This window comes from Lepisosteus platostomus, chromosome 12 (assembly GCF_059453375.1).
Source record: "Lepisosteus platostomus isolate fLepPlt1 chromosome 12, fLepPlt1.hap1, whole genome shotgun sequence".
Taxonomy (NCBI): domain Eukaryota; kingdom Metazoa; phylum Chordata; class Actinopteri; order Semionotiformes; family Lepisosteidae; genus Lepisosteus; species Lepisosteus platostomus.
The window spans coordinates 42,153,125-42,177,010 of record NC_142622.1 but is presented as its reverse complement, the minus strand read 5'-3'; the positions used below and the strand labels follow the sequence as shown (position 1 = coordinate 42,177,010).

The following is a 23,886-nucleotide window of genomic DNA, read 5'->3' as shown; positions in this document are numbered from 1 at the left end:
AGTATTACATTTGACTACATAATTCAAAAACGGGGAAAAAAAGAAAGGATTTCCAGAAGGTCAAGGTAAGGCAGCAACAGAGAAATATACCTATGCTTCAGGGTATTTATATGATTGCATGAATAATCTAGAGAAAAAGCTTTCATTTCTAATGTTGTCTGTGTCTTATTTTTATTACTTCTTCTTCTTCTTTTTCACAGCCTTAGTCCCAGACTGTCCTGGGGTCAGCTGCTTTGGTTGCTCTTCTCCACTTGTCTCTGTCGAGCACATCTTTCTCACTCACTTCACATACCTCCATATCTTTTCTCACACAATCTATCCATCTCTTTCTAGGCCTGCCTCTTCCCCTGTTACCTTCCACCTCAGATTCCATTACCCTCTTTGTTACTTCCTCAACGTCCCTCCTCATGATATGTCCATACCACCGTAACCTCGCCTCTCGCATCTTCTCAACCACATCCACCACCCTACGTCGTCTACGGATTTCTTCATTTCTGATCTTATCCTTCATTGAAATCTGCAGAATCCATCTCGACATCCTCATTTCAGTTCTTCTCATCAAGTTCTCTTCCCTCTTTCCAACTGCCAAGCATTCAGCTCCATATAGTAGTACAGGTCTAATCACAGTCTTATACATTTTGCATTTTAACTTTCTAGGAATTTTCCTGTCACAGATTATTCCAGTTATTTCTCTCCACTTGTTCCATCCAGCTTTCACTCTTATTTTTATTACTGTTCATATGAATATTACAGCTTTAGACAACAGAACGATACAGGGCTTCTGCCCAGAATTCAACTGCATTGCTGTAAATGAAAAACAATGGTGGCTGGAATTCTGACGGGATCAGCTGAAGCTTATCTGCATCTGTTACAGTTTTTGGTTTTCAAACTTTGCTGGTCTACAGGTAACACATGCTCCACATCTGAACTTCAGGGTTTATTTCTGAAAAAAAGCACCCCAGACATTAGCCCACAGAGCAGTAAATTCTGTCTCGCATTGCTTGAGGACAATGCTAACAAGAAGCGAAAAGGGGATCCTTCTGAACTCTGCTGCGTGACTGTCTGACAGGTGATTTGACCACAGGCTACACGGCTGTCCCTGCCGCCATACAGATAGCCCTTAACGAGCTTTAATGACAGGTAATCAAGCTGGTAATGATGCTGATAAGAACACCCTGTTATCCATGGAATTTATAGTGTTTCTCCTCCTCAATTAAACAGGACAAAAAAACATACATACATTCTTGCAGGTGGGCTCAGAGCTGCAGTATTGTTAAATAAACACTGGAGCTTTACTTCCAAGAGCATGAGTGAAGCAAAACAACATGATACGGCTTTCGCAGCTTACTTTACCTTCTAAAGGTTTACTACCGGAAAGGAAAGAGAGGCTGAATTATTTTACAGAGAGAAGGAGACAGACACTGAGCGATGACAGTAAAGATCTGTTACTCGCACATGGTAGCTCATTTCTACCACCTGAAAAACATACAACTGCAGCACTACACATTCTTCAATATACGTATGCTCATTCAACTTGTGTAGTATACCTGGCAAAGCTAAAGTTCATTTTAAAGGAAGCTATTTGCTTGGCAATTAAGATACCTGAACAATTTCCATTTATATTAAGAGCAATGAAATGCCAAGGTAACCCAGTGACCATTAGAATAAGAAATTCTTTTGGAATTTTGTTGGCTGGTGCGAGGCCACTGTGAAACTTTACAACAGAGAAAAATTCAAATTGCTATAACATATCAGATTTTGATAACAAATGTAACTTTTCCACAGCTTACTCTACATGTATGCACTTTTAACCTTCATAAGAGGCTAAAACTCAGCTAAAAACTAGTTCTGCATGTCCTTCACACATTTTGAAGTACGCAGTGATCCGATTCAGTATCCCCTTAATTTTCTCCACAAATTCACTATTCTGTTCAACTTAACTTAGACGAGACATATCAAAGAAGTTTTTTTCATTTCCTCAAACCTTAACTGACTACAATCAGTTTTCACACCAAAAGGTGATGCTAGGCATGTGTTTTTTACTGCACAGAGAACTGCAACAAAGTTGCCCAGCATTTCACCTTAGTAATGAGAAAAGCAATTGGATTTTTGTCTCAAATTTCAGCAAAACCGGCTATGTGTTTTTGTGTATTGGAACAGTTCTGCCAGAGCCCTGACAAGAAAGCCTTTTGAATTTTTTTCTGGTCATCTTCTCTATTATGTTATGTTCTCTTATTTTGTTTTGTTTTTTTGTTTCTTTTTTTTTTACATTAGAGATTGAGAGTAACACTAGACATCATTAAAACACTGAACTAATGCAAAGGAGTACGTGCCACTACTTGCTGTTACACTAAACACAAAGCGCACACCTATTTGCACGTTTTTTTCAGGATGTTACTTATGTAGATTACAAGATACACATCGACAGAAGACATTTAGGAAAAACAAGATTATTCAGAAAAAATCCCTTTTATCAAGTGCGGAAAGCTAAGACCTCAATTTTTTTAGTTTGCAGTCGCCAGTGGGTTTTTTTCTGCTTCTCCACAAATACCTTACTTCAGCTCTACAAAGCATAACAGCAAAAAAACATTCTGTAATTGAACATAGGGAAAAGGTAAAGCAATGGGGAGTGGAAGCTAAATGAGACTCAAAATATATGTATTTTAAAGGCATGGTTCTAAACTAATTACAGTCTTTTCATGGTATTTTCAGTCCCCCCCCTTCCAAAGATTAATGACATATCATGTTCCGCACTAATAGTTCTAACAGGATAATGACGCAGACATTTCACCTCCTTACCATCAGAGATTCTGTTAGATGCAGCGGGTGTTTCAAGTGTTGTCTTATTGCCTCAAGGTAACAAAAATAAATGTAGGCCCAGCTTTCAAAGGTACAACTGCGTATGGTCTGCCACATTCAGTTATTAGGATATCCAACTGAAATAGGCTCTGGGAGAACAGGAATTCAGCGGTGGAAGAGACACTTCCTTTCAGTATTATTGGGGAACAGACCAGAAACCACTAAGCCCGATGCCACACTGTTTACTCTAAAAGCTGCTGGACTGGGAAGAGCTGCCAACCTTCACATTACACAGGAAAGCGTGGTCTTGCCTGCTCTGCATGTGTGTAGATTAATGAGCTTCACCAGGGCAACAGCGACAGTAGCCAGACCTGCTCTGTAAACTTGGCTTGTGTGACCTTTCGGGGTAGAAGAAAAGCAGGATGTCTCTCTCTCACACCTTACTAGAGGACACATTTGGCCAGAACAACCAGTGATAAGTGCTTACTAAATTTATGACAAAATATGCATTATTTTCTTTTGTAAATTGGAACTATTGGCTAGCCAAGCCAAGACATTGTAGGCCAAAATGTACTATCCTTCGAAATAACCTTTATTTTTAAAAAGAAGGATAGGGTGAAGAAGGACTTCACCCCCCTACCAAAAATATAGCAACACTCGAGCTGTAAAACCATGTAAAAATACATTATCCTTGCAAGCCAGCTTCATTTACTCAAATACACTTTTATATAAATCCATCACTCTGTTTACTTTCTTCATGACACAAAACTGAACTTCACTGTTTTTCAGATTTTTTGACAGGGTGTTGTCATTGTAGTCTCAACTGTTGCTTATGATTCATCAGTAATGTGTGCGGTCTTGTGCACAGAAACACCTGCCTTGTGAACTTGTGCTACCAGTCCCCATGTGACTTCTATTATCTCAATCCATGTGATTAAAACATGTTTCTTGCAGCCAGATGCAGTACTTTACACACATATAACACAATCGAGGTTATAGATCATGCTCTTTAACATATGAATCATGCAGTGAAACTGACTTTTTCACAAACATTAAATGCAGAGTTACATGAGCCACAGTGGTGTTTGTGTTCTTTATCAAAAATAACGCTGGAGCTAGTTTTACACAAAATGGTGAGGAGAAAAAAAAGAAAAAGGACTTTTGAATAATCAAGATAAACTCCTCCTAGACTCAAGGACACAGATAAAAAACATTAAATGAGTTACATTCCATCAAGGAAATGTAATTATTTAGTTTGGGAGATTAGCAAAGGTAAGAACATAAAGTGTCAAAAACAGTATTTGAAGGAAGATAAATGACTTTACAGTTTGCAGAGTCTGAGAAAGTTACATTGTTGGCTACTAGGGAACTAGGGATAAGACAAACGGATCTATTTGTTTGTGGGGGCTGAAGTGAATGCTGTCTCCTGAAAGTCTAAGGGAAAAGAGAACTCAGACAGAAGGGGAAATTCACAGGATCCCTCTGCAATGTCACGTGCAATTCCTTTTGATTTTCTGCAACCACAAGTGTTTGCTCACTGGATCAGCACTACAAAAGGCAGTTATGTTAACCTGACAAAAAATAAAACCAAACCCCAGGCACATTTCATAAGGCATAGAGATTGTTTCATTTATTTTTTTACATATAATATCTGTTTGTGATTCATACCAACTAATTTATCACCTGTCACAAAAGGGATGTCACTATTTATTAACGCACTGTACTGAGTATCAGCCTGCATCAAAAACGTTCCTCAAAATGTATCTAAAGATGAGACAGAATAAAGCAATGCCAACGTCAAGCCTACTGTAGATATCTTGTACTATAGGGTTTTTTTAGACCTGAGATAAACTTCAAAGGCTCCCTTTTGTCCTTCTATGATAACATTCATTTAATTTCTGCTAATACCAGCATTTAAAGGCTACAACCAATTTTTAAATATTTATCATAACTGCCCATTAGTTCATTTCTAATTTTTGATTAGACTGGTATGGTACCATCCAAGGCTCAAAAGACAGGTAAACATAATCACATGAACAGGGGAATGTTACTGGCTTGCCACACGGATATTTCAGAGGCAAAGCAGAAAAGGAAAATGTGTGCAGTGATCTGGTACAGTAGGTACTATATATTCTGTATATAATTAAACACAGCAGTTAAGCAGAAATAAAATAAAAAATCATATCGAGGAAAAATGGAACCTTTGAATGCACCCATTTTCCTGAACACTTGCTTATATTTCATCACAGTTTAGAGAACAAGAGAGCTGGAAATGTCTGCAGTCCACAAGCATGTCAGGAGGATATCAAAACAGTTGCTCCACAGCTAAAGTGCTGATTACTAACAAGGGGGTCTCACTGACTGGACAAGGAGGTCACAGTGCAACTCAGCACAGAACATGACAGAAGCAGAGGGATTCCTTGGTAATTTATAAATAAATCATGCTGTCGCATGAAAGGAAAAGCTGTTATGCCGAGATTCTCATCTGTCACTGACCAGCTGGAGAAAGTTTTCTTAAAGAGAAAAACACTTAGAGGCTTTTCAGGGGATTAGGAACTGGCTGTATATTTACATTACCAAATGGAAAGGGTGTTAGGGCAAGGCCAAGAGGCCAAGAGCTGAGCCCACATCCATGATCGTAAATGAAGTGTTTTGTGTCAGGGTAAGCAGGTAATTCCTACCGCCAACGAGCCACAGCAACCCTATGAATCATTACTGAGGGAAGAAGCTCCACTGCTCATCACAGCAGAAACCTTAGAACCACAGAGGAACTAACTGGTACCGACTGAATAAATACACATCTGTTCTCCTAGTTCTGTTCAGCATTCCAAGGAAATAACCCAGCAGGTCAAAGTTGTACACTGAAAGGGTGGTACCCAAAAAAGTTTGAAAAAAGTTCATTTTATATTCTTTTAGTATGTTGTTATTCTTTTAGAATACAATTTTATTTTAATTCATATTTATAGTCCCCGTTTCACTCACCTCCAATGAGGAATGACCATTTTTTAATCACATTGGCATTACTTCTAGGATTAAATGGCACAGGATGAAGGAGGATTCACACTTCTTACGGCACATGTGCACTGCCTTTCAGTTCTCTGCATGCTTCCGAGGTCCCTAGTGCAGAGCTTACCTTCAACTTGAGAAATAGTTTGGTTCTCACTTGCAATACCAGAAACTCACTGGGAGGGGGCGCTGCTGTGACATGGTCACCCAGCCCAGGTGGCTCTAGGTCAAAGGTCAAAGGTGGGCCACCAATTGGGAACTCCAATCACAGACAGCTATTTACATAGCCCAGTCTCTAATGGCTCCATTCATTAAGGGTTAATACCAGGGCCCTTTGGCAACCAAGATACTAGAAAGATAGGGCTTCTCTGGAACCAGTTCTGAGAAAGGTAACCAGATATATTCTTAAATAAACTCTTCCAAAAATCTGGATATCTGTAGGATTTAAATATGCCATGACAGTCTTTGCAGCTACAGCCTAGCATAAGCCTGCATGCACTATATTAAAAGCCTAACATTAAAAGGAAAATGTAGAAAATGTATGAGACTGTAAAATTCTGATCTTATCTAAAATTTTAGCTTTATAGATAAGGGATACAAACAGTGACACATTTTATGACTGAATACTGTACATTATTCTAGAACATGTGCTTTACACTGAACCTAAAAGAAAATGTAACGCTTGTCAAATATTTAGACAATAACAGGCCTGTTTATTAATTATAATGCTGGGTAAAAATAACAGGAAGCTATGTCTGGTTATGAACTGTGAAGACAGAATTTTGTCACACCTTGTCATGAATTTATCCTTTAAAAAAAAACTGATCCCCATACTCAGAATGGTTCAAAATTCACCTCGGGAACGCCAGAATAATTGGATGGAAAACAAGCTCAGGAACTCTTTAGAAACCCAGCTCAAAGTATTAACATACAGAATTAAATAGCAGCTATATTTTAGTATTGAGTTTTAACACTTATGTTTTAAGTATTACAGATCATAATTAGGAACATTATGGTAGAGGTTTATTCCATGCTAAAAGGAAAAGAAAAGAGAAACATCGTTTTGGCCGTGGAGCCTTCTTCAGGTGGAGGTGCTTTTATAATACCTCAACTTGCTCTCCTTGAGACAAACAGACAGAGAGAGAAGCTGGGGGTCAGAGCGCAGGGTCAGCCATTTATACAGGGCCCCTGGAGCAGTTGGGGTTAAGGGCCTTTACTCAGGGGCCCAACGGAGTAGGATTCCTCTGCCGGCCGCGGGATACGAACCGGCAACCTTCCAGCCACAGGCGCAGATCCTTAGCCACAGGATAGCTAGGATACTGGGCAATCACTTTTGTTTTAAAGGTACTGGGACTCAACAAGACGTGCCATTACGCAAAAATCAAACAGTACCAGACACCAGTCCAATTCAAGCCCTGCCTCTTAGTTGTAGCTGTCTTTCTGTTTATTCGATGAGAAACACAGTGAAAACATTTACCAGTTGTGGGGTGTCCTGTAGCAGAGGTAATAAGGTTGACTCCAGAATGGCTGTTTGATCCTTGCCCAGATTCTGCCACAGGCCAATCAACAGTATTATGAGGTGGGTGGCACTTCTGAGCCGGGTGAATGCTTGACAGAGTGCAGCTCGGTTCTCTTCAGTAGCATCTGCAAGGGCTACGACCTGTAGAAATAAAATGTTTATACACAGGTCAAGAAGAAAAACAGTGTTTTGCAAACTAAAAGAGGAGCCCGATCTGGAGAACATGCCCAGGGGAACTTTGCTATGCGGCGGTAACCAGAAGGGAAAATGATTTTCCGACGCTCTGAAGGTAGCACAAGCAATGCATTGTCAGCAAGTCATTCACATCATCACACAGCTCATTTGTAAAATATATTAGCAACATTTTTTTTTAGAAAGCATGCAGTATCACCCAGGACAAAAATCCATTATTTAAAAAATCAACAGGAAAAGACACGATACAATGATGGAAAAAAAAGCCTTTTTAAAAAACCCTGTTGCGATTTTCTGAAAAAGACAGATTGCAGTGCCTTGTAAATGTTTTCACCTCCTGTCAGATTTTGCAGAGTTCTAACACATTATTTTTTTAAAATAAGCTTGATACAAAACTGTAATGATCAAGCTAAACAGTGATCTAAACAAAGGATTTTGAAACTCAGTAAAGTCTAGAAAGAAAACACACAATCATAAAGTTTCACTTTGTATAAGTATTCAGCGCCCTATATCAGTGCTTGGTGGGAGAACCTTTGGCAGCAATTACTGCTCTGAGTTTTTCTGGATACAATTCAGCCAGCTTTGTATAGTGGGATGAAGTAATTTTTGCCCATTCTTCTTGGCAAAACTGCTCCAGTTCTAACAACTTCTGATGGACTGGAAGGGTGGCTCGAAGCAGGTAGTATCTAGGTGGTGTGACACACATGACGCTTATTAATGATGATCAGAAACTTTGAAATGTTTTTGTAACCTTCTCTTGATCTGAGCTTTCCTACCACTTTATCCCCGCGTTGTTTCGAAATCTCCTTGGTCTTCATGCTTGGCTTGAAATTCAATATCTGACTGTGGGAACTTAAAAAGACAGATGCATTTACTCTGAAATCAACTTAAACCACTTTGATTGACCATTCTATATATTTTGTGACCTTTCAAAGGTAATCTTTTACACCTGACCTGATTTAAGAATGCTGTAGCAAACAGACTGAATATGTATGTACTGTAATTGAGAATTTTCTTTTAAAGTGTTACAAATTGAACTGATTTACATATTTTTAACTTGTTTTTGCTAGAATTGTGTAAACTCAAACTTCCCATTTGAAATTGCAACGACTGCAGGTTTAGATGTCATCATAAAGCAAACAAAGGGGAACACCTCTGTGGCAATGTCATAAACATAGCTAGATTAAATATCTGATCGATAACTAGTAAGATTTCAGTAGGTACTTACATGGCTTACCATGTCTGTAGAGAGACACAGCACCCATTGCGAGAATAAATGCCACTTAAAGCAATCGCTTGACGTTATAGATCAGAAATTTCTGAACAGCCAAGAAGAAGCTAAGATTTTCTAAAGAAATTCATTAGTAAAGACTACTCTATACTGATAAAAGCCCTGAGTTTACCAAACTAAATGGAGAGCACTAAAAGACCTTTTATGAATATAAGTACACGACTGATTGATGCCAGGTGAGGAACAAAGGCACATTTAGCAGGAATGGAGGAACAGACCCAACTTTGTGTCATGTTTATTCAAATCGGTGTAAAAAGCTTCCCATATTCTTTAGCGCTGCCAAAGAATATGTCTTCAAAGTTGGTTCCAAGAGTCTACCCAAAGCCGTCATTCTGTGGCTCCTGCAGACTGATACAGGGAAGAAGTAATTGGGAAAAGCTGACAGAAAGGGTGGGGACTGTGATAGAAGGAAGGTGGCTGAGAGGCACCAATTAATGTGAAATTCTTCTGACCCGGGTGGAGACTCCCAAGACACATTCAGTTGAATCAACAATATACTGCCTGCAAGAATATGCTGAGGTTACCGTACTGTTTTAAAAGCTGAACCCTGGAAAACCAAGTATAAAACGTATACATTAATAAATAGCAAAGAGCAGCTTTTCTGTTATCAAACACTGGTGCAATTAATACTAAATAACTCATTAATAACTTCTTTAACCCACAAAATTATTCAGTTTGAGCAGTGACGCTTTGATTAAAAACACTCATTTTTAAGAATGCTGTATAAATGTTTTGAAAATCAACAAAACAGAGCATCATTGGAAGAGGACGGATATTTTTGCAAAGGCACTTTAACATAAAAAATTCCACCTTTCTTTCCAGTCATAACCCCTCAATAAGCAATAAATAAGCCTAACTGTCTAAAATGTCTATTACATTTGAGATCTAACTTATGATCACATAACATATGTCACACAGTAACGGTGTTACATCTGCCTTTTTTGAATGACTGATTCAGATTTCAGAATCAAAACAAAAAAGCATGTCGTTTAGTTCCCACCGTTGCAGGATGTTTTCTGCTTGAGCACAGTTCCGGTCACCCTCTGTTACTGCCATGAATGGTGTTGAGGAGCGGTCACTGCACTTGCCTTAGACCCACTCTATATACTGTAGAACAAAATATTTCCACAGGGCATGATGGCTACTTCTGGTTAAGTTATCCCTGCCTTTCAGCTACTCCTGCTATGTCCCATGTATCTGGAAAATTTGAAACGCACTTAGGCCAGGTCACCTGAGGTCCTACACTACACCGTCACTAACACTTTATTAACAATTCACTGTGAATTAATACACACACTTATGGAGAAAGCAGTAAATGAAGCCATTATTTCAAATAGAGCTATGGATGCAAAAATGACAACTTTTTGTTCCCTCAGGAAGTTGAGCCGAGTGTCCATGTGTTCAAAATTGCGAAAGTCATTGCTATGTTCAGTGGTGACAACATGATACATGAACTTTTATCAAGAACCGTGTTTATGTGAATAGAGCTGATTACTACCACAGGGCTTCTGGAAGCTCCCCAAAAACACATTAGCTGTATAAACACTCAAAGAGAACTGCCATTATACAATCACAGTAGATGAAATAAGTCACATTCCAATAAAACAATTATTTCTATAAAAGTATTTTTAACCTTGTGATCTTGACTTGACTTTCCTGGACACATTTACAATGAGAAAGATAAGCAATCCTCTGACTGATCGCTACAAGCCTAACTTCTGAAACATAGCATATGCTAGATCACAAATTTATATAAAACATAAAAAGAAATTCTGAGAATATTTTATGGGGGTGTGCTTATAATATGTGTGTTTGTATGCTGAGTGCTGTAAATTATTATTCAAGGTTGCTAGTTTTAGAAGACTGCAAGAATGAAATGCTGCTTTTCTTTCAGAAGACTTTGTGACATGTGGGCTCCAAAGTGGTGGAGCAGTAAAGAGCACAGTCTGAGCCCTATGATCTAGAGAATGCTTGGGCCTTGCCCTTAGTTCTCTGTAGCCTGAACCCTTCAAGCTGCAGCATAAAATTGGACAAGCACCACTAGGGGTATGTATAGGGCTCTTTTGGCTAGGGAGCCTTCAGTTTTTGGCACAACGGCATCAGGCAACTCTGCGCTTGATGTCAATGAGAGATATGCTTCTCCTAAACTCGCATTATCTCTCCAGCAAGGCACAGTGGAGCCTGTGTGGATTGAAAGATGAACTGCTTCCACGGGCAGGTGTGTCGAGACAGCTTGTTCACAGGTCTGTATCCCCCCACCATGTAGTAAAAGGTTATCGCACTAAGGAGCTGAGTTAAGAAAGAACTAGTTATTGTAAATTAACAGGATTTAACTGGTGATTCTAAATGTAGATATTTATTGTAGCTTTAAAAGAATATGGGAGTACCCTTATGAATGAGGTTATGAGTTTTGTTCTCAATCAAAATAAGGCATTATTTCTACCTAATCAATGAATCATAGTTAAAAACAGCTTCAAAACAAGCCTATTGGCAAATATTTAACATTTCTTTTGGTTTTTTTTTAGGGAAATCTTTATTTAAATAAAGACACTGACCTTTTAAGCGGTTCAGAAAAAGAATAAAAAGGAGCTCTGTTTTAACATGGTATAACACAAATTTGACGCATTTACTAACAGTTTTAAAGAGTGTGCGTTATTTATCTCCTTTATCTGAAAAGCAATTCCCTGTGTCCAGGCTTCTGTCCAAATTGTAATAAGATAATACAACTAAATATTTCTGCAATTAATCAATTTTCCTCCCAGATAAACTTAAGATATTGCACTGTTCAAACGGTAGCTGGAGTGGAGAATCGTGCTGTAGGTAATTAAGTGCCTGTGAGCAGGCATAGATTCAGGAGTAAAGGCGCCCCTCACAACTATACTGTACTGACAGTATGTTGCTTTATTTACCGAAAATCAGCTCAGGCAGACAGTGGCGTTCTCTTATATCACAGGCTGTACTATCTCATTCCAGAGTGGAGACAATATTGAAATAGCAAAACAGTATCTCAGCGAAGACTACAAAGGGGACGATCAGTGCCATACCAAGCAAGTGATCCTAGACAGTAACTGCCTTTGTCTCTACCCAAGGCGCAGAGATACCACAAGTCCTGATAAGAGATGGTGCTTGGCAGAAACAATTCTGTTTATAATATCACCCATCATGCTGAGAAAGCCAGAAAAATGTGAAGTCATGATAGCATCTGGCAGCCTGTATAAGCAATGTGTGATTACTTATCTTAGTCAGTGGAAGGCTCCAAACCACACCATCAGATAAATAAACTATGTTCCTGTTTTAAGATTTTTCTTTTGATTTTTTGCCCGACAGTGTAGGAAATTTCCAAGGCAAATAAAATGCCTTCACTCACATACTACAGTACTACTTAGTGGAAGGTGAATGCAATGTGTTTTAAGGCCGATACAATGAAGAAACTTTCCTAAGGAAAGTGAACTATTTTTCTAAGACTCCATGCAAAACTCTGAATGAGAAATGCACTGTTGTATAATGCTCGTGCGTTTACAACTACAATGTGCTTTTCCCCCCAGAACATTTGTAACTTCAGTTTGGAAAAAAGCATCATCAAAGGTTTGGAGTTTGTTCGCAAATGGCTTCCAAAAAAAGCAGGGACTGAAAGAATAAAACACAAGGTACTGTAACTCAACTTCATAAAGAGTCACCAGGTTACTGGTTTGATCATTTTTATAGAAATAATTTGCAGTCTGAGCATTGCTGCCACGCAGCACTGGGGCCCTGGGCTCTGTTCCTGGAGTGCTATACAGTATTAGTGGAGTTTGTGCATTCTCCCTGTGTTCGTATGGGTTTCCTCCCACAGTCCAAAGACATGCTGCGAGGTTAATTGGCTTCTGGGAAACGTGGCCCTGGTGTGAGTCTGTGAGTGTGTGTGTGTGTGTGTGTGTGTGTGTGTGTGTGTGTGTGTGCATGCCATGTGATGGACTAGAGTCTTATGGATCTGCAGTCTGACCTGTTAAAGCAAACCTTCCAAAAATCTTAAGATTTAGTCAAAGAACCATAGGCTTAAGCCCAATTGTAAATAAAATGGAGTAAACCGTAGAAAACATAAGTTGATTTTGACCGGTCATAAGCTCTGATGAATCTTAACAATCCTTAAAATATTTATAAGTAAATACAGATTGATTAGATGATCAACAGCCTTGTAAGGAGGTGCTTTTTCTAAATGACCAACACAGACCAAGATACATTATAGAATATGTGAAGCTCTGAGCAAATGACATCTCAAAATTAGCCTACTAATATGTCTCGCGCAGCAAAAACAAACTATGAAAGCAAGCATCCCTACCTACCAATTAGTAGAGATGGATCTCTCAAACAACCATCCTAAAAAAATGAAATTTAGTGACTTTTTGATGTGTCCACACGTCAGCGAAATCTGCATCAAATGGCTTTCAAATATAAAATCAGCAGTTGATCACTAACTGTTTCCACCGTAGTGGAAATGATCACGCACTATACATCCCAGATACGACGCATGCGGCACAGATGTTATTTACAAATTCAGCTCTGCTTGCATCCAGGGGCTCCCAAAAACAATGGCTATAGATAACAAGTACAAGGTGGTATTGTTGGAGAGCTCTCTTTACAAATTATTTCTATGTGACAGCTATGATTGGACCTGGAGGAGCTCCAGTGAGGCTTGCCACCTGGGATGTGTGTTTACAATTAAGCTACGTAAATTAAAACAATGGCTGGAACTGAACATCTGTGGGCCTGGTTTCCAGAAAGATTATTGAAACAATATAAGAATCAACCCATTTGTTCCCTCAGAGCCAAAATAGTTGGCCTGTGGTACCAAAAGTTTCTAATGCAATAATGAAACGTTTTCATCTCACAATTCCACTGCCCACAGTGGAAACACACTAGTGCATTGAAAATTAGCTAGGGACAGGTGACGACAGACTTTGTGACTCAAAAGCTCATTACAGAAGGGCCAGGAAAGCTAATTTTTACCAAATGTTGCATAAAATGAAACTGTGGAAAGAGTAACTGAAAATGACTGCTGAAGCCAGAAGTTCTGACGATTATCAACACAGAAATCTCTTCACAGAGGTCACTGCATGAAGCCAATGTAACATGTGGCAACTTTTCCCAGTAACAACAGAATTGCTGGCAACTACCGTAAGTTGCTTCAACTTGTATGCAACAGCAGACAACCTCCAAGAGCATATTTTTTTACGACGCATCAGAAAATAACTAACTTTTCTTTCTTGCATTTGTTTATCTAATGGACACACAATAACACACCCTCACACCTGAAGAAGGCTCCACGGCCGAAACGTTGTGTTCTCTTTCTTCTTTTTCTCGGCATGGAATAAACCTATTACTTGTTCCTTTGCAGCCTACGCATGCTGACGCAGCTACCCACCTGAACTACTACACAATAACATTGACACATAACAAAAATAGAATCATATGTACTGTAAAATGATTTACAAAGGGCTGATTTCCAACTGGAAGCTGGTGATGAATTAAAAAAAAAACTAGGTTATATGCTAGATAAATATCCTCAGCTATATATCCCAGATCATTTTAAAAACAATACTTTATAAGCAGTATCAACGAATCAACTAACCACATTCAAACATTAAATTTCTCATCTAAATTAATCATGCATCTTAATCTGATTTAATATTACACAATATATGTTCTCTCAATGTCATTTTTGTCAAGTTTTCTGGGTTTGATGGATTCCAAACATAACCAGGACCTGAAACAAAGTATCCTGCAAAATTTAATACCCTTTTTACATGGCTTTTACAAAAAATATATCATCAGAATATCATGTAGAACCTGAAGTATTATTTAAATACAAAGTAATACTATTTAGAATAAAACTCTCTTACGTTAAACAAGCAAGATAAGCAACTATGAAAACATTATTATGTAGTATTTTAGCTGATGCCTCTAGTGACCTACAGGGTTTTAAAACATTAAAATATATTGTATACAAAAACTAGCTTTTACAAATGGGCTCGATCACGTTAGTGTACATCTAACCATAAAAGTTAGAACAAGTATGGAATAAGTAACTTAATTTAGGATTTTATTCAATTTAAATTCTTAATTCTTTTGTGTGCTTTTGGAAACCAACGCTGTTTAGGTCACTTGAGCTGAATCGTCTCCAACAGTTAAATATTTTTAGTCTATTATCAGTATACTGTACCTTTGCTTCAATGACAAATTAATATGGACCTTGGCTTAATATCTCATCTAAAGGACAACACCAACTAATTTGTTAGTTTTATTCATACATGCTTAATTAAAAGACAAAGAGAAAGCTGATTTAAAAAAATACTTTGTGATTATGTTTAAAACCTTCCAACTTGCTAAAAAGCACTTTCAACATTTTTATTTTTTTTACTTTTTTCTGCTTATTTTAAAATCCTTGCTTAAAAGACATTTATTTAATTTAAAAAAGGAGTCAATGACGGAAAATAATGAAGGGTGAAATGGGATCGAAATCCACATGCAAGGATCCGATTTCACTATTTATACACTTACTTTTGTGAAACCTTTAATCTGACGATTGTTTAGATATGTTAAATGCTTTAGACTGACAGTAACAGTAGTAGGAACAATTTGTTAGCAAGTAAATGATACTAACATACTATGCTTTTGAGACATTGAACAAAGCTATTTCTGTATTTTTACTTTAATGGACAAATAAAATATGTACTATTTACATGATAGAAGAAAAGACTGTATTTATATTTCACGTTGTAGTCCTACTACTATATTTAGTAGCTGGTTCTGTCCTGAGCCCTCTAATTAATATGAGCTTCCTCTACTAATTTAGCAAACGTACAGAGTTCCTTTAATTTACTGTGCCACTACATTTTTAATTCACCTCCCAACCTATCGTAATTCAAAAAGCAGGCTACTTCCAGACTGGATGAAAATAGATTCAATAGAATTATGCATCTATTATTACTGCTAAAATATGGATAGTTTGGTTTAACCTGTTAAAATATCCAGTGATGAACCTATTATTGCTACTTAAAACTAGCACTGTTTAGAACACGGAGAAAGACTTGTTTTTTCTAACCACAACATACAACAATTTGCCATGGAATGTCTTTAATTGCTAAAACCTAGGTGAAAAATCCCTTCCTCATTCTGGCCTATTTTGTATGTGTATATAACGATTTAATAGACTACTCAAAGTGTAAACCTAACAAAGCAGTCCTTGACATTTTGTTTAACAGGGATTCAGAATTGGTGTGTTTACGTACTGACCTGAATTCTATCATTTCCACTCCATTCTTTTCAAACACAACTAACAGTGCTCACTAAGTAGCTTCTACTGTTTATCTTTGTTCTGCCCATGATCTCTCTAACCACTAGCTTTAACTTATGATCTCAAGACAAACACTTAGATGCTAATCCATCACACCCTGTAAGAGTCGCACAGTGCCCTTATTGTTTCATAACTGATGGACCATTATGGGAAACAAGCATTTGATTATACAAGACATGTATAGATTTATCGAAAAGGCTCAATGTTCTCTTTGAACACAAGAACAAAAAACTAGAAGTTACAGTACAAAATACCCCATTTCACACTGAAGGACCTAACCTTTGTCATACAGAGATTATAGATAGCAAACAGATATAACCGTATATAAAACATCTATTGTTCTCTTTTTTCATAGATGTTTTTGTTTATACTGCAAAAGTTACAGCAAAAAATATGTTGACTTAAAGATTACTTGAAAAAGTCATGATTTATTATTACAGCTGGAAGCCAATTTATTTTGAGCTGACAACAATGATAAAGTAGAACGCCTTTTTTCTCCCAAACTGACATTTCTTGAATACTAACTACGAACATGATCATTAAATTCCATATATGGAAAGGAATGCTTAATAAATAGCATTTCTCAAAGTTAAATTTAGATAAGATAGATAAGATCACTTTATTGGCCATATACTATTTCTTGTATTAGGAATCTGTCTTTTCGCAAACCCCAGCTTGCTCTCCATGAGACACACAGACAGGGAGAGAAGCTTGGGATTATAGTGCAGGGTCAGCCATTGTACAGCACCCCTGGAGCAGTTGGGGTTCAGGGCCTTAGCCACAGAGCCACTGCCCTGGTGTTTAACTACACACTGTGTTGACACTAGAAGCACTATTTCTATATATTATAATATTTTCTGTCACAATTTTCTCAATCCCATGAACGATCCTTCTCAGGTGTGCATACAGTCTATGCTTATGCTTTCAGTATTAATATCGGTTCTAAAGCATGTAATATTATCTCGCTTTGAATCTGTAAATTCTGTTACAGGAGAACACAATGCCTACACCCTTGTACTGTATCTAGAACATACATTTCCATTCGTAGTTACCAACTGTAAATCAACATATAATCTGTAGTGAAACTCTTCCCCCTCAATTATTTTTCAAAATAAAAAAATCAGGAATCTTTTACTATACACCGTAAGACCTTTGATGCGCTACTACATTTAAAAATCATGGAAATTAATAAAAAAAAACATTCTTCTTTAATAATTGTACTCAAATGTAGAATAACTTAGTTTGAAGTGAAACTAGAAATCACTTAAAAGTCAAATATCTGTGAATATTTATCAACTAGCTAAATGATTCTTCACAAGTGACAAATATGTAATCTATGTGAAAGATGTCCTGTTGTATACAAACGTGTTGGTGAATCTGTTTATGAATCTATAAAAGACACATTGTTACTCAATATCAATTTAATGTAAAGTCTCATTTGAAGAGTCAGTGTACACTTTCATTTAATCACTGCATGAGACAAATCTGTCAACTAGGAACTTTAAGTTGGCAACAGTAACACTAATACTAGTTGCAAACTACACTAGCAATATTTATACAAAAATAATGGATTTTACTTAGAGTCTACTGACCAGTTTCTATTTTGACAACAGAAATAAATGAATCGTAAACAGAACTTCTTCACCAACCCATTCACACAATGATGTAACTATTCTAAACGTTCAAGGAAGCAGACAAAAATCACAATCGCAACCAAAATTTCAGTACGCATATCTTGAAAAATGCTCTCTGAGAAGCCCTGAATCCAATAAAGGTCCTTTTCAGGTTTTAATTAAATGATTAATGAACCCTGATGGGATAAGCCCACAGTGCAACCTTTCTGCTGTGCTCCGATTATCCTCACAACAAATGCCGAGCTGCTTGAAGCTCACGGACACAGGCTACCGGTAATGAGATAATCCTTAGGACGACAATCACCCCAGTGGGAGGACACTGCCTGTGGCTACATAGCTGGTGGGAATTTAACACAATAAAGTGAAACATTACATTTGAAAGAATGCTACTGCGTGACTTTAATTGATGCCCAACATAACCCTATTGGTTTTTCCTTAAGAGCTTAAAGGTTTTAACAAAAGGTCACTTGAGGAATTCATTCACCATTTTATAATAGAATCCTTAATAAATTGGAGACTTAAAAGAACTTAATCATGTTATCTTCACGGAACGTATCTCTTAAGTAGACATATCAAATGTTAAATTTAACCGAAGCTGAAAATGAAGAAATGATGGGGAAAAAAAGGTCATACTGGAAGGCAAGATTAAACTGGTTATGTCAGATGTTAATAAATCCTGTTTAATCTTTCTGGTACAATGACTGTGGAGGGCATTCAGACCCCTAAATGATCCGAGAACCATGTTCAGCCATTTCTTGGAAGAAACCAGAGTATAACTGTCAATTAAATGGCTGGATAGCTTGTTTATTTCCTCTGTAAAAATAGCCTCCTAATATAAGTTTTTTAACACACTTTTCCTTGGTTTCCATTTGTAAGCTCTGGCCTGTGTCAGAGTGTTTGAGGATTTTGAATACTTGGTCATCCTTGGTCAAGACAAACAATGTGCAGTTCTGCCTTTTTAGTTGCTTCCCCAGAATATCTACTGTAAGACTAAATTGTTATAGCAATATAAAAGGCTAAATCATTGTCATACATATCTTCTTCTTGATTTCCTTATTTACAGTTTACTGAATGTTTCTGCTACCTGCTAGTAACACTCTGCACTGGTCTACATTAAATGTAAGTTTGCCCAGGTATTTGCCAGTCTTGAATTGTGGGCCATGTCTCTTTCAATCTCCTTTATGGCTTCTACAGTGTTGGCTTCTCCTGAAACTACATATCATTATAGATACAGTATAAAACTATATGAAAAGAATGCCTTTTAAATCTGTAAAGGTAAGCAAACCTGTATTATAATTCACTGTTTCCCAGTATGTTCACTGGCAAGTGCAGATGGAACAGGAAGTCCAGCAGTTAAGACAAGTTGTCCCTCCACATGAAAACAGTGAAAGTGGTCAGGAACATAATTAAAGAGTGGGATGGGTATTGTCAATCAAATAAAGAATCTGTAATAATTTGCCATTAACGAACTCGATCAGGGTATTTAAAGCCATCTCCTCCTACGCCCAGTTAATTTGGAACATCACTGACGCTGCTGTGAAGGAGGTTTTCATGTGAATAACTTATTTCGTGAATGAGAATTCATAAGGAGTGTACTGACCTTAAAAAAAATTTAATGAGCCTATAATGCTTATGTAGCTTAAGCAGTATCAACAGTGAGATTAATCAGGCTTTCTCAAACTATATTTTTTTCTGTAGAATATTAATGTTTATTGGGATGAATGGCAAATCAGTTTAACTTCCCAAAATATCACATCTATATGTTGGATTTCATGCTCAATTCAAGCTACAAATGTGACTCCATTGTTACACACATGAACAACAGTGAACATCTGTCTGCAGCCACAATTCATTGTCCAACAACTACACTAACACAAAGAGTTATATTGGAGTTATCACACCATGAAATAAATAAAAAGGGGACATGAAGTTCATTTTCCCAGGATGTATATTTCACTTCATATGCAGTTATTAAACTAAACAATCTTCTGAAGGGCGTTTTTCAACTATAAGGCATTTGCATCTAGAGTTATTTTTGATTTTGTGAAACTTGAACTGTTGTCTCTCAATTAGCAAACTCTTCAGTGATTCTGTTCTACTATACTACTTAAATAATGCTGACATTTACAAAAATTACCATGCTGGGCTAATTGTCATCTGCAATAAAAACGAAAAGTTGTAAAAAAAAAAAAAGACGTTTTTGCATTTTTTGAACCAATATAAAATGAAAAAAATTAGAGTTAGGGATCACACAGGCAGTACTGTACTTGACTTACTGGACCATTAAATCAATATATGGTTTGAAAAAAAAAAAGCAAAAACGAAAAAAAAAATATTTTCTTAGTTTTAGATTTCCCTCCCAAGACACATTAGAAATCAGATGGAACTGAAATGGGCATAAAACAGGTTAATGAAACCCTAAGACCTCTCTAACACACAAATACCCCTCTTCAGCTACATGATGCATTAAATGTCACGCCCTTCCAAACCTTATTATCAGCCACTGAAAAGAAGCCCTGGAGCTACTGCTAAAACATGTGAAATTAAGGCCTGCAGACAGCTGGGAGTGAAGCTGTTAAAGGGCACAAACTAAGGAAGAAAATTACCATCCTGTCAACTAATATACCGTAGTACTGAGCACAGACTGTCAACTTAGGGCCGACATCTTTAATATCCTTTGTTTTGTTTCTTAATAGTAACCACTTGGATTTGAATCAAAAGTGACTCATACAGGAGATGGAGAAAAAGCTGATCAATCTGCACTTCATTTTTTACATCGACTGTATTATTTGGTGATGTGTCATGTAGCCATGTACAGAACAGACCATATTCACAAGCCTATTTCCGATAAAGCTAAGCTTACCATACTACTACGCCTCAGTAATTAAAATCCTGAAAGATTTATTTAACCTTCCCCACTTTAATGTGTCCTGTTCTTGTTGTGCCAATAAAATATGTACTGAATGCAGCCCGAAGTTACTAAAATTACTAATGCACGTCTTCCATGCAAACGAAATTTAAAGCAGATCTCTAAATGCTGTCAAATAGCCATGTTTTCATAACAGTTTTTACACAATTCCAGTTCACATCTTTTCTTTTCATTTTTGGTAAAATCAGTTACTGCAAGATCCTAATGACTAAGGTTAACCCCAGCCAACCTTTTCTTTTGATCTATCACCATGCTACACACGATGAGAACAGCACAGTGAAGACAGTCAGTCCTGATTAGCTGTTAGAGGACTTGCCTTTTTCAGCACAGTGTAGCCTTTCAGTAAGCAACATCAGACTAAGTTGTCAAAGAACAGTGTTTCCTTATAGACCCATTTCTTTCTTAAGCTTATACATTCAGTGCAGAAATAAAACAAGTAGATCTGACAGAAGAGCACACAACTAACTTTGTAATATGTATTTTGACAATTTGCACAGGACTTTACATACACAGCATGAGGTGAACGGACTATTTACAGATCAAAGGTAAATCATTTTCTAAACAGATCTTGTGGGACTGTAATCAAAACAAAGCAAAACAAAAGACACATGCTTATATACAAGACCTTCTCATTCATCCTTAATTTGATACTACAGATAAGTATAATTAAGCAATTCACGTACCGTATTACTGGTTAATGGTAACCAGTATTATGCTTTAGTGCTTTCCCATGACATTACTGCTGAAAGAAAGTGTTCATTTCCTTTGTGTAAAGGTATCACAAACAGATGATCAAGAAACAAAAGATGTGAACTAGAGGTAAACTGATCAAGCCAGTTTCTAATCCTTTCAATAGGGAAATCAGTGATTTTCCAAAATGAGATTGAAGCAGGTGAATGATGTTGGATGCAAAACCAAATTGAGGAGCAAGAAACTGAAATGATCTTGGCATTATTGTTGATTACAAGATAAACTTTGAGGAAAACAAAATATTTGCCATATTTTTCTTGAGAAAAAGCTGCTCCTTATGCGTGTACTACGACGATGACTTTATTCTATACAACATTTACTGAATCTGTCCAAACATTCCCTGTTGTAGGCTGGATTGCTAACCTTAATACACAGAATAAAATACAGACTGAGCAGGGTAGTGAAGTTAGCCAGCAAAATTATTGGTGCACAACAGATACAGCTGTCAGACATCAACGTCAAACAAACAGTGCAGAAGGCCAATATAATTATTGACTAATCACTGACTGTCATGACCACCCCTTGTGCAGTCTGAGATCCTTCCATCTGCGCTAGCATTTTGACTACCTAGATTAAAATGCAATATTATCAATATTCATAATAATTATTCCCTTAATTTGGACAATTTATTGTTATCTTACATCCTTTATATTATATATTTATTCTTAAGTATGTTCAAATATGTTAAAGGACATCAAAGAGACCTTTAGACAGAAGGGACTTAGTTACCTGAAAACTTTCAGTATTCATAACCTTGGGTGAGCTTTAACCAGAAAAAGATCAAGCAAAATCTAAGCATGGATCAGACATTTTTTGTCCTCTTATTGAATAATTGTTTCCCTTTTAAGCATTATAAGTCACAAAGCCATAACTATACAAATGCAATTAAATACTGCTTCTTTTAAATAAGCCTAAAACACCCTGAGGTTGAAAAGTGTACATAATTAACGTCCTCAAAAATCTAGGGATACCTTACCATAACAATAAAAGCATTATTGCTTCACTTTTAGCTGAAATAAAATATCAGAAACTTCCAATTTGAACCAAACTGGGAAGCGGCACATAACTGGCTAAAAGTGCTGTTATGGGAAATTTCATTTTAGATCTCAACAGATTTATAAATTAAAGGAATGATCACATGACTTGTTTGACTTTTTTCTATAAGGACTTACCTATAATGGCTTCACACAAATGGGAGTTTAATGTGGCATTCAGTATAAGTACTTGTACAGATTCCAGTATCATCAAGTCAATAATTACAAGCAACAAGCATCATAAATCAGCATTTTATCTGACACCAAATCTGCTGTGGCCAGTAATAAAATCAACACTACTTGCACAGACTGCAGCTTGGCATGAAGTTTGTTCATGTGAATTTTGCATCACAACTGCAGAAGGGAATTATAAAACCAGCGCCATTCCAAAGGGTGCCAGATATTGTACCAGCCATCAAACAGACATATGATTAATAACTGCAAAACTGTCAGATTCTTTTTCTGTTGGGAAATTAAATAATTAAATCAAGCTTGTGCGCTGGTACAATGAAAGTATGATGCTCCCCAGCTCCTGAATGCCACAGCAGTTCACTGCCAAACAAAGCATTATTCGTGCCCACAGTAATTATCGATCACTAAATGATTAATTAAATTCTATTAATTGTGTAATGGAATTATATTAATTAAATAATATTAATTAATAATTAAATCATTCTTGTTTTACATGAACTGATATGTCAAGCATTGAAATCTTACGACACAGCTGTATAAAAGTAACGAGAGAGGTATACTGGTGGAAATTAAAATCATTGCTGATTAAACAAAAAAAGCACAATCTCTAAAGCTTGAAAATATTTTGTTTAATTTCAAGGCTAGGCTTTCATTGCAAAAAGATTAATCGACTTGCAGAGAAAAGGCTCATTTCAATATTAATTAAATATTTAATATAAAGAGAGATTATAAATTAACTTTAACAGCACAGTGCATATTATTTTAGAAATAATCAAACACATCATCTTCAGTTCACGGACACTGCGCAATCAGTTCTTAAAATGATCAATCCAACATTCATGTTTTGGTGTAATTGTTCATTTAAACTAAGTCATTTAAACGATGACTTCCATGATAAGATTTCTTACAATACAATTTCTGTATTTCAAAGACAATATGAACACCTAAGCATTTTGACTCAAAACAGAAGGTAAATCCATACTATGTATTGGAAATAAAGAAGATGAAATATTGCTTCATCCATTAATATTTTGCCAGTTTACAGTTTTCAATGACCAACTTCATACATTCAGTTGACTGCCCTGGGATTATGTCAGATACAGTAATTATCACAAAGTACACTTGATTTTCCTGTCTGACACAGAGTCCAGATTTCTGCTTAACGTTCTGCCAGAAATATGAGTAATTAAGAGTGAAATATGTGGGG

At 36.8% G+C, this 23,886-nt stretch overlaps 1 protein-coding gene across 4 annotated transcripts in view; it reads right to left on the bottom strand.

Moving 5' to 3' along the window:
* bbs9 (Bardet-Biedl syndrome 9) overlaps positions 1-23,886 on the bottom strand; it is a 150,298-nt gene that overhangs the window by 71,570 nt on the left and 54,842 nt on the right. For all 4 annotated transcript variants that reach the window (XM_088602054.1, XM_088602052.1, XM_088602053.1 and 1 more), the window contains one exon: positions 7,283-7,465. In XM_088602054.1, coding sequence (XP_088458180.1) covers positions 7,283-7,465 — 183 coding nt within the window. The remainder of the gene's footprint in view (positions 1-7,282; positions 7,466-23,886) is intronic.